This window comes from Manacus candei, unplaced genomic scaffold, assembly GCF_025592945.1.
Source record: "Manacus candei isolate 608988 ecotype Guabito, Panama unplaced genomic scaffold, ASM2559294v1 h1tg000023l, whole genome shotgun sequence".
Lineage (NCBI taxonomy): Eukaryota > Metazoa > Chordata > Aves > Passeriformes > Pipridae > Manacus > Manacus candei.
Genome location: NW_026138071.1, coordinates 24,611,366 through 24,626,195, shown reverse-complemented (window position 1 = coordinate 24,626,195; position 14,830 = coordinate 24,611,366). Strand labels below are relative to the sequence as shown.

Here is a 14,830-nt window from a genome sequence, read left to right as displayed (position 1 = left end):
GAACAGCCACTCATCTTCAAATGAATAGACCTCGTACCTCTTCTGTGTAAATAGACTTGCTGTTTTCATACAGAAAGAAGCAACTTCTTTCATTTTCAAAAGAAGGGAATTCACACCATCCTGTTTGCTGCTCCTTAGACTAAAGTGGGTGTTTTATTCATGCTGCTGAAGTTTAAAAGATGCACAGATACAGTTACCAAAAATTCTCTCAGTTTGCGTTTCATGGCTAGATCATCTTGAAAAGGCAACAATAAAGTGTCTGAAAGCTGAGCTGAGGTCTAAGAAAGACTAAGTGTGAATACTCACACAACTGCACACACGCATTCCCAAATCAAAGAGTAATTATGAGAAAAATTAACATGGACTTGAGCATATCACAGGCTTCTCCAGCCAGCTTTCTGTGCCACTCACCAACATAAAACTTTCATAGACTGAGGGAACACATGCCCCCTGAGAAAAAGCAGGACATCATCACTTCCTTCTGATGGAATTAGGGGGTTTGGGAGGCAGAGGTGAATGCAAGGGAAACACCATTAAAAAGGAGCCAAGAATACTCTAGCCTACTGTTGAAGGTCATAGTACTGACATTTTCAGTCTAACACTTATTTTGTTCAAGTGCAGAAACAGAGGGGGTAAACAAGAAAATCCCCCCTCATTGGGATGTCAAGCTTTGTCACGTATGCGGTTTAACCGCCAGCGGAGCATCTCTGCTGTTAGCCCTGCCCAGATCTTCCATTACCTGGAGAGGAAACACAGACCATCTTAACCCCTCACATAAGCAGAAGCTTCATGAGAAGCAGACAAGAGAGGCAGACAAGTTGAACAGATTTTTGGTACTTCAGCATGTCCTACCTTCTTCAAAAAATGCTTCAGACTTCCAATCCCCAGGACAAAGGGCCTGGAAACAGCAGCACCAAGATGTGGCTGGGTCTTCCATCCCCACTGCATTAAGCTTCAGGGTGGACAGTAGCTGAGTCTCACAAAGACCTTCTCCAAGCCAGAAACAGGGAAAGGACTTTAATACCCCCAGTAACCTTCCCCTTCTCTCTCCTACTGCAGTGACTACACCTGTGCCCAGAACAGCATCACAGGTGGTACCAACACCACAGCAGAAAAAAGGGGGTGGAGAAAACCAGTCTGTGCAGCTTCTCTGGGTAACATGAAACCATGCTGGGGAGAGCAGAGACAGGTCTGGAGTGAATCAGATTCCTTGGCTCATGCCTTCTGTAAAACCCACAGTCTTCTAAGAAGAGGGGCTCCTACCTGTGTAGGAGATGATGCACTTAAACTCTGCTGTCTTTTTTATTCAATACCAGCTGGCAGGTGCAGACATTCACATCCTCCACACATGGGCTGGGAGCATGCTTTGGCCCTAGGTTGACCTCCTCCCATCCCTGAGAGGACACAGGGTTCTGACCACCAACCTCAGCTTCACCAAAGGGAAGTGACCTCTCTGGACAGGACAAACATAGAGCAACCATGAGCTAAAGGAGCTGACACAATGCACACAGAGCCCACCACCTCTGTGGTGCTATGCCTTGGTCACACAGCATTACAAGAATAAACCCCAAAACTGGAAAGCAAAAATAGAGGTAGGGAGAAAGCAAAAGTCAGTTAAAAAAAAAAACAAACGAAGATATTCTAATTCACAGAAGTTGACATGACCTATCGGCACAGAAGTGAGGGGGATCAATCATCCCTGTGCTTTTCCAGGAACAGTGTCTGCTGTTTTACAGTACTCTCCACTGTAACACCTGTAACAGCACTTGCAGGTGACCCTGCCAGCCAGGGCTCTGCTCAGAGCAGGAGCTTCTGCCAGCATCTCTCCGCCTGGGAGGGATTACAGTCCTTCAAAGCCACAGCAGTGCCAGCTGAAGCCAGTAATGTAGACCTGGCTCCAGATCAAGGGCACATTTTGCTGGGCAATGTGAATAGGGGTTTGTCCACACACAGTCCTGGTAACCCTCAGCCGTATGAGAAGAGTTAAAATCCTGTGGTTGCTCTGATGTAATCACACCAGAACAGGCTGCTTTAGGACCACTGCAGTTACTCCTGTGTGGGACAGGAAATAAGCTGCACTGGTATTAAGGTACTTGTGAATGCATCTCACTGTGCGGCTGCAAAAATTAACTGTAAAATAACCCCTAAGCAAAGAAGATATTGCAAAAAAATTTCCTACTTTTGACAAAGGCTAGCATGTACCATCCAAGCCTCCATCCTAAGTGATCTCTGGCCTCTGTGACTCAGAAACTAAAAGAGGGGGAAAAAAAGAGGCATAGAAACACCAAGGGACTCCCCCACAATGACAAGACTTGGGAGATGGACTGGGCCTCTGGTCACCTACTCCAGAGCCATACCTGTCATGGTCATTGCTTCTCAGTGATAGTCACAGCTCTGCTTCCCTCCATTGGGATGCAGCAGTCAGCTGCCCGACTCCAAACAAGCATCCACTGCTTCAGGCAAGGGACAACATGCACAGTCTCCTCACCTGGACTGGCAACAGGTCTGGTTACTACAGTGGCTCAGCCTTCTCTTAAATTTTCTATAGACCTGCCTCAAGGTGGATCCCCCAAGGAATTTCATTCACTGGGATTACTGAAAAAAAAGCAGGAGAAGGAGCTATGCCTTCTCTTTCCAGCTAGAATAGCATCACTTCAAGGTGTCCTCTTGGCACTGCGAAGAGGGTGAGTGCTGCTCACCCTCAGTACTGCACAAAGGTGGCACAGTCAGCTGCATCTCTACCTGTAAAACTTAGTCCTGCAAACCTGCAAACTGCCACTTAGCTGGAGGACTAGACAGAGCCTGTGGCCCACAGGAACTGGAGACAAGCCTTGATTTCCCAGGAGAAAATACCCACTGATTTCAACAGGACCTTCCCCCAGATCCAGAGATGGGAAAGAGGGAGAACTCTCCAATGGGTATCTTGCCCAGCTGCTATCAAAGTGTCATATTTCATGGAAGATGAGGATTGCTCTTTTCATTGGCATGTCTGAAAAGGAACTGAAATTCCAGAAGCAAACACTGAAAACTTGCTGACTGCCGAGCTAGCAAGAACACTGAGTGTTGTAACAGGGTGTGTACCAGGGAAAGTTAACTGAACCTGACAGTCCAAGAGAATAACAGAAGCTCCCAAAGAAAGGTGTGTACTGCAACAAAGCCCTGGCAGATGACCTCTCATGAGACTTCCATCAGAATGAATAAAAACCTATTTAATGAGATTAACCGATCATTTCACTCCACCCTCATTATAACACTCACTGAGAGGGAGGAATGTTTTTGCAGCCGAGGATCTGACTCCATAGGGAATGCCAGGACTGTGACAGAAGATAAATATGCAGGGGAGCCCTTCACCAATGCAGTGTGAGCTACATAGATAGTAGTTACTCAAACTTATCTACTAGTTTCAGTGACTACTTGGTGTTCATTTACACACAGTTTGTATCAGAGGAACTAGTTCATGATTTCAACCACACCAGTGTGAAAAATCAGAGGTACAACAATTCACGGTACATCCCAGGAGCATTTAATTTCCAGGTAACCCGTTTTTCTGTTTGGCTTTCTTTTTTTTTTTCTCCCTCTCAAGAAACAGTGTAACACTACTCTGCAGAGCTTTGGTTTCTTAGATGTGGACAAAAACCTCTGTTACTGTTTAAAGCCCAATGATCACCTTTTCATTTTCATCCTTAAACTTCAAGAAGGCTAAATCCATTGGCTAAAACTTTGATGACTATTATTGCCCTGGAAATTCTCAGGGAGTCTAAGATAAAAGACTGAAGCACAGACAGTGCTCTTGTGAGTGACAAAGGACCTCACTACTTACAGTTCCCTGCCAGACTTTATTGAGCTCATCCCTCATGTCTGAGCTCATCTTGGCAAAGTCCATCTTCACTGTCCTTCAACCTGCAAAACCACAGGTATGTCTGTATCGGGCATCATCGTGTGATTCCACAGCTGAGCTCCCCAAACAAACTGTCAAGGTTGCAAAGTCAGACACAAAAGACCAAAGGACATCTCAAGTGACTATCAAAAGTCCACCTCTCTGCACTGAGGCAGGATCAAAGATACCCACACCAATAGATGCTGCCTACCCTACTCCTTAACTGCTGAGGAGAGGAGATTCCTCAGCATCTTGAGGTAATCTGGTCTGAATTTTTAGCACCATATGCTATGTTTCACACTTTCCAAGATATTTGGAGGAACTGGAGACCTAAATCCCTAGTTCAGAGCACAGAAGTTTTGGAGACAGAATTCTTCATGCCCCAGTGCACATGTCAGGGGAGTGACTGCCTCAAAGCACCAATTCAGCCCCCCTCTGCAGCCCAATCCAACCAGCTTCAACCACCCTCCCTAAAGAAAAGCCTCCTGCAGAGGTTCAGCCTTTATCACCTCATCCTACTAAAAAAACCACAACACATACTGAGCCAAAAAGAATCCCAGTGTAAGGTCCATCCTCATGTGCCTGGGCAGGGCACTCTGGTGATGGTAAGGCTTGTTTGCCAAGGAGGCATGGAACAATCTCTAATTTTACACAGTTTCATTCCAAAAGGCAGGCTCCACAGTTATGTTTCTTTATCCCTACATATGTGCTGATACAGCTATGGTACACATAACTTTCTCCTAGGGGCAACATAACTGTGACAAAACAGGGGTTGTATGACAATTCAGAGTTGAAAAATGAAAGTAATCGAGAAAGATTTGGGGCTCTGATGTTATAAAAAAACAGTGCAACTGATAGTCCACCCTGATCACTGGGAATATAGTAGTGGTTACACTACAATAAAACCTTGCCCAAGTTCACTTTAAATATCGCTGCTGAAATCATTTACCCTTAATACTGTTGTCCCAATTAGCCATCTTGTCAGACAGAGTGATTGTTACCCACCACAAAGAAAACGCAGTCCCCTCATTATTTTCTGCAACAGAGTCAGCCGACATGGCTCATTTTCTTAATAAATTAATTCTCATAACTTAGTAACACTTCAAGCTACTATAAACACCTCTTGAAAGTGTACCACAATTTTAATCAGTTTAAAACATCAGATGCTGGGTTTGATATTTATGATTGTTCTGACTCTGTTTCATTTAAGGGCTCCTTTTGTCTGTGAAAGGAAAGATAAGAAAGTTAACTGGGACACCCACTGTCAAGTCTCTAATTTAAGGGGAAATTGCCTCTGCCACTGACTGTCAGATGCTAATAGCTGCTGTTACTATTTTCCATATGATACCAGGCAAGTGATCTTAGAGAAGTATCCTTCATCCTATACAAAGAATTGATTGAGTCAACTAATTGAATGACTGTGCCCCTGCAGTCTCTAAAGCAGACATTCCTCTAGGTCCATTTTAACCTACAGGGAAAAAAAAATATCTCTAATAACTGCAGTAAGAACTCAGTGTGGTATTATGAAGAGGTGACTGGGAATTATTTCTTTTTAAAGCCTCTTTTATAAGGATTCCCCATTAGCCTTTAATTAGCATGCCAGCTCCCATTCGGAGGTTTCTGATCACTTAGAGCCCAGTTTAACACTCACTGAAGGCAACAAGACCGACTCCCTTGAACTCGGTGGGGTCTGCAGGAGGGCTTGGGGCCATGCAGAGAACCCTCTAGTACCAACACAAAGTTAATTGAGCAGGCCTTTGACGCCCAGCTCTGGGTGTCAGCCTTTGGAAGAGTTTTCCTGCAGAAGATCAGAAGAAAACCTGGACTTCCAGATTTGGGGCTATGTAAATATGTCATCTATACTCAGCAGGTATAACACTAATTTGTCTTTCGCTGTAGAGAGAAGTGAGGTGATCTATCAACCTATTAGATTTGAATATTTACATGTATTTGAAATCTTTGCTTACATAAAACTACAATAGAGTGTTTTAGAACAGAGCATCTGCCAACACACATGCAGTGTTCTGCTAAAGGCAGGTATCTGTAAGATCATCAGTTAGCTATGACAGGCGATTTAGCGTGATTCATCTTTCAGGATCACCTCATTCACAAGGAAAATTGAGTGTCAGCCCCATCCATAACCTACAAATATAATCTAGATACTTGAAAATGATAATAGGTTAAAGGATGCAGCAGCCAAAACATTTAACCCAAAACCTTTTTGAATCAAACCTGAAAACATCAGCAGCCCAGACAGAAGTAGTAACACAGATTGCCAAGGGCTAATGAACTAAAAAACTCTTTACCCAGCACATAATTTTGCTGTTGCTGGGAGAGCACTACTCAGTCATTTCGGTGCAGATCCAAGAAATTTCCTTCTCATGGTGTTTCTCCTTTTGAGTCAGACACAAATTCAGACTAAATTAAGAGCTGTGGTTCAAAACAATTTAATGGAATGCAAGAACAAAGGTGAAAACTTAGATCTCTACCTTGCAGGTGCACATCCAGAGCACACAGCCAAATAGGGCCATCCATTCCTGGGGATGACGAGCAACCAAACCAGGAGTGAAATGTTTGGAATTTGGGGTCTGATCCCCATGTCCCCTCCTCCATTAGGAAGCCCTACCCAGCCAGAATGATATGCTCTGGGCTTCACTATAACAGCAGCCAACATCACTGAGTCTCCAGTGACCCACTGGACATCAAACCATACAGAAATATAACACTGCTACTTCCTCCAATTAAAACTATGGATGATGGATCAATCCATTTAGAGCTACCAAATTCATAAAAAATATTTCAAACAGCTATTCCTCCTTACCCACTCATCCCCACCACTCCTTAAAAAAAAAAAAAACAAAAAAACAAAAGAGGTCACGGGTCCCTGGGTTACCAAACCTTTAAAAGGATTTCCCATGCCCTGCAAAACAGGTGGAAAGCTCTAAGGCGCAGCCTGGAGATTTAGCCTACACATGCCAGATTCGAGATTTGGCCAAAAACCTTAAATGAACCAACATAACAGCTGCCACAAAAGCCGACAACCTCTGATCAATACCTCCCATGTTTAAGGCAGCGCAAACCGCCTCTCTGAAAAACGTTCTTCAGCCGGCAAAGAGTAAATAAATTACAACAAATTTAAGAAGCTTGAGTTTTGCTTGGCTTGGGAAAGTCAGGCAGAGCCCTTAATTTTTCAACAGCGGCACCTGCTTAACACAGAGCAGCAGTGGTGAAAGCATTTGAGACACCTATGAGAGACCAAGAAACACCTCTAAAAAAACAAGATATTCACCGAGGCTGCAGATACATGTGTGTCACAAGAACTAACAAAGCTTAAAAACCACTGAAAATGTTAACACAGTGAACATGAAAATACTGAATGTGTTACAGAGTTTTTGCACTGCTTCAGCCCAGATCTTTTTATTCCCCAATTTGACTCTGATTTTCAGTCTAGATTATAAAGAAGATTTAAAACACGGAGATTTTTTCCCTTCCAATGAAGCCTTCCCATTAATAAAAAGGAAACAAAGAAAATGAAGAAAGTGAGTAGTAAAACTTTTACAACATAATAAAGTATATCAGACTCCCAGTGCCGTACAACTGGAATTGTCTAAAGATGCTGAATTATGGGCGGTTGTCATATAAAGTTCAGTTCACAGTATTACCAATCATATTCTCCAGCAACATGTATATAATTGGGAGATCTTTGTAATAACCCTCATTTTTAAAGGCTCATAAAGCTGTGTTTTACTCATAATTTGCAGGAGGAAAGAATTCTTAAGGAAAGTAACATCTTTTTCTCAATCAGAAAAACTTTGAAGTCAATATACTGTGTATTTTCAAGCTAGCAACCCTAAAAGCTCTGGTTTTGGTTTTATTTTTTTTTTCATACAGTTCTTGGGGGAGGTATTATACAAATACCCAGTTTAAAAAGATAGATATGTATCTACAGCACACACAAACCAGAAAGAAAATTAGGCATGTTGGAAGCAAAGCATATTACATGGTTTCTTGAATACAAGTAGAGAGGTTACATTAAGGTAAATATCTTGATGTAACACTGTAGCCACCAGTAAAACAACCTACACCACTCACACACAGAAAAGAGAGAATGTTGCTTTTATGAAATGCATGTAAACTATATTTATCCACCTCCAATAGACAGCATGAGAATAATTACAGAAATATTACCAGCACTTGACACTCTCAGTAGACTCCCAAAACTCTACATTTTCTGAGTTTCCCCCCGACATTCTAAACCAAAATCCTTTCAGTTTGTTAGAGTCAACGACCAAGTGCCATAAACTCCCAATTATCCCAGCCACTTTTGGACTTGCAAAGGCAAAGCTGAAGTAATGAATAGCATGCTGAAGTTACTGTATGGAACAGTAAAATACAACCTGTCATCAAACCCAGATATTTTAACTTTATACTTTTGCCAGAGTGAAGCTTTTTTGTAAATAAAATTTGTTTGTTTTCAAATAAAGCTACTTCAAGCTGTTTTGGGAAGCACAGTAAGTAATAATAACACCAACTTCCATTTGGATTTCAAAACCTGAGGAAACAAAACCAGCATATGCCAAGCCTAGTGTTTTCCTACCTGGAACAGGTAAGGACCAGCTCTCAAATGCCACCTTAGGATAGTTCAGACTAGTAACTCCGTTCATGTTTAGATGAGACACCAGCATGAACAAGAAAGAAAAAAACCAACAAAACAAAACCCAACAAAATTCCCTTGTCCTCCTCTGCTATTAGCAATGCCCACAGCAGTGGTTAAGACCAGGTAAGCAAGCCGAGGACCCAGAGGACCAGACCAACCCAACCCTCTGCTAGAGAGAAACAGGCTTAAGAGGAGACTTACTGCTTGCCATGTGACAGGGGGAGGCGTGCTGGCCATTGGGAGTGCTGGAGGTGAGGTCAATGGCCATGCCGCAGTGCTCCCTCTCAGGAGAATAGTCATTGTCACCTGTGTGCACAAAACAAGCTCCCCGTGAGTTTCCAGCCCCTTCTTCAGCAGAGTTGCACAAAGATCAAGAACCACAACCCGCTTGCTCCCTTCACCCCTGCCCTTCCCTCCTTTACTGGTGGGGTCTTCCCAGAGCTTGTAAAATCTGGGCTTCCACTGGACACAAACAAACGTTTGACTGTTTTTTAAGAGCCCCCCTCACTGTCACCAGTCTTTTACACGCACACCTGTGACAAACTTTGCCCCAGCTGCTTGGTTTCAAGTGAGTTAGGATTACTTTTCCATTAGCAGACACCGACAATCCAGGCTGGGCAGGGGAAGACTAGAACAGTACTTCACCATACAGACCTTCCCCCCAAAGCTCAGGGTTAACTGACAGTCAAACAAAGCACTTACAGAAACCCCCACAAAGAAAACAAGAGAAATGCATAGGGAAAGGCATAAAAAGGTTTTGGCTGCAATTTGAATTTCTGAAGACAAACTTTCTCTCATTTGGTAACTTCATTTACCCCCAGCAAACATTTAAACCTAGAGATACTCACCCATGCACCCATCCCCATGCATTTCTCAGTCATACAGAGAGCTTATATTTAAATGCTATTAATTCAGTATCAATGCAAAGACCATACATAAGGAACCTAAAGTTTCAGGTGACTGCATTATAGAAAGGATAGTGGGAAAAGAAAAGTAATTCAGAATAATCAAATGAAATGACTACTTACATGTTATATATCCATCAGCAGCCTCTGCTTCCATAGTCAAAGTGCAGTGCTGCAAGGCAGAAAAGTACACCCTCAGAGACTCCTGTCAGTATCAACCATTAAATGATTAAACTTACTTAAAGCCCTAAGTAGTTGCCCATTTTACTGCTGTTGCAACCACTGCCTAGAGAAACACACAAGTGCATTGCATGTGCTCGTTTGCAAATCACTGAACTCTTCCTGTAAATTATGTGAGTAAAGAAATGCAGCTGCCTCTTGGGCAGGTGGCACTGGGATCATCCTGATCTGACCATCCCCCTCTCTCTGTGCCCCACTCACATTTTTGCCCGATTTGAGAGTTTTTTCTCTGACTTTCCACTTGTTTTGTTCAAGCTGGGATGGTAACGCTTTATCCGCTCTTGCAGCCAGAACAGACTTTGAGGAGATGGATACCTTTAACAATTGCTCTTTTCACACACACTACAAGAGACTCCATCCTGATCTAAACAAAATAAACCCTCCTGTGTCTGTTCCCCTCCAACAGAGCTGTTCCAGCTCTTTGTCTCACACCTCTGTGCACACACACACACCTGTACACACACCTGTTCATTCCAATCCTATTTATCTACCACAGCACGGGGCCAAACATCACACTTAAAACTCCCAGATCATACATTTTGTGGTGTGAAGCAATCTTAAAGTTTCTGGAAGCACTTTGCTGACACAGAACAAGCTATTACTTTCCCGAAACCCAAGTAACTGTATAGAATGACACCCCCTAGCTATCATTTGATATATATTGGGGGGGGGGGAATAAGAGAGGGATCAATAATCATAACTATGTTCTTTTAAGTGGAAAAGTTAAGAATCTGACATGACCAGAGAAGAATTTTATTTCCTCTCTCCCTCCACAGCCTCTTTTTTGCCTTTAGTTTCAAAACTCTCACTGCACCAGGCAGCTAAATTATTCACAATGAGCCATTTCTGTATTGATCGCCAAGTATATTTAGCCCTGGCTCCTGGAATTTCTCCATTACTTACTGGAAAACAGGCAGCTTCACTTCTTGTCTCCAAAACCACTTCCCTCCCCCTCCCTCAACCCTCTTTCCTTCCCCCCTGCTCCCCGCCTTTCCCCAACAAATAAATACTTTTCTCTGTGCTCTTCTTTGGTATAAAGCAGATCAAATTCCCAAGGCATTCAGCACATAACACTTAAATTTCAACCTGCCCAGCTGCTACCAAACTCTTCAATTACTGATTTTCATGACTCCTAAAAAGAAATCTCAAAAAACCCCAGAAGTTTTCAGAACAGGTAAGCCACTTCCTCAAGCCCTTCAAAATTACCTTATCTTCCCCCTAGTCCAGGTAGGCAGGCACACACTGAGAAAAAGAAAGAAACATCAGAAGCAACAGGGAAAGATCATCCCAGCCAATGAAGTGGAAGGAAAGAAAGGAGAGGAAGGGAGGAGGAAGAGAAAGGAAGACAAAAAGAAACACAGAAACATCCATAACCGAAGTTAAAACGCGGCCTGATTTTAATTTTTTTATTTCTTCAAGGGGGAGAGGAGAAGGAAAAGGAGGGGGGAAAGAAAAAGTTTGGTCACCATTTTTAGGCTGGTGATGGCAAATCCCAGCTGCTAAACCTCTCTCTCCACAACGAATGGAGGGAGAGTGTTTCGCTCGAGCTGAAGACACAGAAAGATGGAGAAAGTTTAGGAAAAATATCTTTTTTTATAGGCGGGAGGAGCGGGGGGAGAGAGAGAGAGACCGGGAGGGAGAGAAGGATAGGGGAGAGAAACCCGCCCCCGGCACTTACAGGTGGGGCATGCGGAGCCGGGGAGCCGGGAAGCCCCGGGATGAGCCGGCGGGGAAACTCGCTCAGGAATGGCACATACTTTTGAAGGAAGATGAAGAACAAAAAAAAAAAAAGAGAGAGGGAGAGGGAGGGAGGGAGGGAGGTCAGCCGCTGCTACAGCAATGCGATTAACCAGCGCGGAGAGAGGGAGAGAGAGGGGGAGAAAGAGAGAGAGAGAGAAAGAGAGAGAGGAAAACTTGATCCACCGGTTCCTTACGGATCGGCACGGGATGGGGGGGAGCGGAGGGGATGCGGGGCGGGATGGGGTGAGGGGATGCGGGGCGGGATGGGGCGAGGGGGGCCCGGCGGGCGCACTCACACCCCGCGCACCAGAGCCGGGCCAACTTCCCCGCTCCGGCCCTGGGCGACGCCGGGCTCCGCGCCTCATCTCTGCCGCTCCCACCCCTGCCACAACCTGTCAAAGTCATGGAAGTCCTGCCTCGCTTGTCATTCCATTCCCTTTCCCCCTTCCCCCCGCCGCAGGCCGCAGCCCCCCGGGGCGCGCAGGTGGCGGCGGGTGCTGAGGGAAATGGCAGCGGGGCCGGGCTGGGTAACGGACCGGCGAGACCCGCCAAGGCTCCGGCCCCAGGCTCGTCTGCTCTTTGTGGTCTTTTTTTTTTTTTTTTAATTATTTTTTGGGCTACCAGCAACAAGTCATCGGCGCCCGCGGGGATGCTGCACAGCCGCGCTCGGCTCGGGGACCCTCCGCACACACAGACCCGCACGGACGGACCGAGCCCCGCGTACCCCCGGCACCGGACGGAGCTGCCCCTCCTCCCACGGGGAAAGGGGGACTGGGGAGGGAGAGGAGGGGAGGAGGGGGAAAAAAACAAAATAAAAAAAAAAAAGAACAGAAAAAGAGAGAAATAATAAGAAGCCAGGCGCAGATTTACCTCAGCCGCGCAGGCAGTGAGTCAGTTCCATCCCCCTTTTGTTTGTGTGTTTATTAGTGTCGGCTCCCTCTGCCCAGTGGAGGTGTGTTTGTGCACGGCAGTTGGCTGTGGGGGGACTAAGGCGGCGGAGGAGCCGTAGCTAAGGGTAATCCTGTTTTTACTTCCTCCATCTTCAGAGAGCAGAGGGTTAGCCTGGGACAGCTGGTCAAACCCCGAGAAACCGATCCGGCGGCGGCGGCGGCGGCCGCGCTCCCTCCCTGCCTCCCTCCCTCACACACACAGACACACACACGCTCATTCACTGCCTCCCTCACACACACACACGCTCATTCACTCCCTCCTTCACACACACGCGCGCACTCCCTCCCTCCCACAGACACGCTCACACACACCCTCCCTCACACGCTCCGTCTCACACACACACACACACGCGCGCGCTCTTTCCCTCACACTCAGTCTCCCCCTCACACCTCCTCCCTCACACGCACACACACGGACACAGATTTACACACTCCCTCCCTCGCGCGCTCACTCTCTCCCTCCCTCACACGCGGACACAGATTCACACCCTTCCTCACGCTCGGCCCCTCACACCCCCGCGGTCCCACGCGCGGCCGCCCCACACACATTCCCGTCCCCGCCCCGGGGCTCCCGCAGCCCCGCGGGGCCGGCGCGGCGCGGCGGGGGGCGGGTGCCCGCAGCCGGCGAGAGGCCGCTCAGCGCGCTCGGCAATCGATTACAGGACAAGTGCGGCCGCCGCCGCCGCCGCCACAGAGCGCGCCCCGCGCCTCACGCGGGCGGGCGGGCACGCGCGCCCTCAGGGCACGGCCGCGGCCCCGCGGGGCGGCCCCTCAGCGGGCACCCCTCACACGGCCCGGGCACCGCGCTCCGCGCCCGCCGGGCGGGGGAAGGGGCCGGCGGAGTCATGATTCAGCACTTCTATTTATAATCGGCCGGGGGGCGGCCGGCGGGGAGGGGCGCGCCGCCCCCGGGCTTGTTACTCAATTAAACGTTCACGGTAAATACGAGCGGAGTTTGTGGTCCGTTTATATTGAGACAACCTGGTTACAATCAAGATTCTACGTGCCATTCCCCCCCCTCTCCCGAGAAGTCGATGTGGTGGGGAAAGGGGGAAAAAAAAAATCACCATTACTGTCCTGAGGGAAACCCTGACGCTGCCCCACAGCCAAGGCTGAAGGAACAGCCCCGAGTGTTCCCCACAGTGAAGGGACATCCCGCACAGTGAGGGGATACCTCATAAATCAGGGATTACCCCCACAGTGAGGGGACACCCCATAAGTGAGGGATTATCCCCACAGTGAGGGGTCACCCCATAAGTGAGAGAACATCCCCACAGTGAAGGGGCGTCCCCCTAAGTAAGGAATTACCCTCACAGACCCACTCAGAGGCCTGACCCAAACCCACCGCAGCTGGCTGAGGGTGAATGTCTGATGTGCTTCCTTACAGTGTTCTCTGCTTTCCACGGGTCCTGGATCAGATGCAATAGCATCGTCCTGGTTTCTTCTCTTTGAGCTGCCAGGTGCTGATGGCCGTGGCAATGCCATCATGAGACACCAGAATTTACTGTCCATTAAGGAGCTGAGGTTATGTATGTCATGCGCGATATATGCAGGTATTATTACATTTAAATTTTCAAAGTTAAGCACTCAAACACTAGGAAGCATCATAATTCAGGCTGCCCATACACCCTTGAGCCTCTTCACCCAACAGAGCAACCCATGGGAATAATGGAGAGTTACCCTTGATTCTCATTGGTACTAAGGGGAGTAACACGTGCACTTTACCACTGAGTTTCAGACATGCACTAAAGTATCTCCATCACTACATACACACATTCTTTGTGTATCAAAGGCTCTGAGTACCTGGAAATTTTGCTTTCAAGCAAAATCTTAACTGCAAAATCTTGAAGCAAAAGCCTCAACTCTTGATCTAACTACACACAAGTGCAATACTGTTGTTAGACAACAAGGCAAACCCCAGGTTTTCTTAGCACTGTCACTTCACATCAAATGAGCCACCCAATCCTGAGAGTGAGACAAACTCCACTATGGAGAAAGACACCAAATTATTCACTCAGCCCAAGACACGGAAGTTAATCAACAGCTCTCTCTCTCCCCAGCGCTACAAATTTTAGCCAATTAGTCATTACACCACACCTGTGAAGTGGGTTAATTTAACTCTTCTCATTTTGCATAGGAAGGAGGCAGAAAGGTTAGGGGACCGGCCCAAGGCCAAAGAGCTGAGCCTAGAAAGCACACTTCTTGTTTCCCACGCCTACGTTTCAACAACTAGACTTGGCTTGCCTACACCAGCAAATAGACTGGCATAGCTGGAGCTGGGTAATTACACCATAACAGTTTATGCCGAATAACTCTCCCTGTGGACACTCTCCTCCAGATGGGAAATGACTTCCCAAAAGCTGTCCACACTCTGAGTTTTGCTTTCCCCCCCCCGCCTTCATTTTGGGGGGTCAAAATTCCTGAGATGTGGGTCTCGGCAGCATTTTGAAGCCTTTGATCA

The 14,830-nt window shown here is 46.6% G+C and overlaps 1 protein-coding gene across 6 annotated transcripts in view; it reads right to left on the bottom strand.

Annotated features, from left to right (window-relative positions):
- The window catches only part of IKZF2 (IKAROS family zinc finger 2), a 119,155-nt gene extending 106,201 nt beyond the window's left edge, over window positions 1–12,954 (bottom strand). For 3 of the 6 annotated variants that reach the window (XM_051786784.1, XM_051786789.1, XM_051786787.1), the window contains exons 1-3: window positions 12,290–12,954; window positions 9,563–9,611; window positions 8,736–8,840 (exon numbers count right to left, since the gene is read on the bottom strand). In XM_051786784.1, the coding sequence (XP_051642744.1) occupies window positions 8,736–8,840; window positions 9,563–9,596 (139 nt within the window). In that variant the 5' untranslated portion in view covers window positions 9,597–9,611; window positions 12,290–12,954. Of the gene's footprint in view, window positions 1–8,735; window positions 8,841–9,562; window positions 9,612–10,885; window positions 10,927–12,289 lie in introns of those variants that run through there. The other 3 variants (XM_051786786.1, XM_051786788.1, XM_051786785.1) reach the window with 3 other exon arrangements.
- Window positions 12,955–14,830: the final 1,876 nt, after the last annotated feature.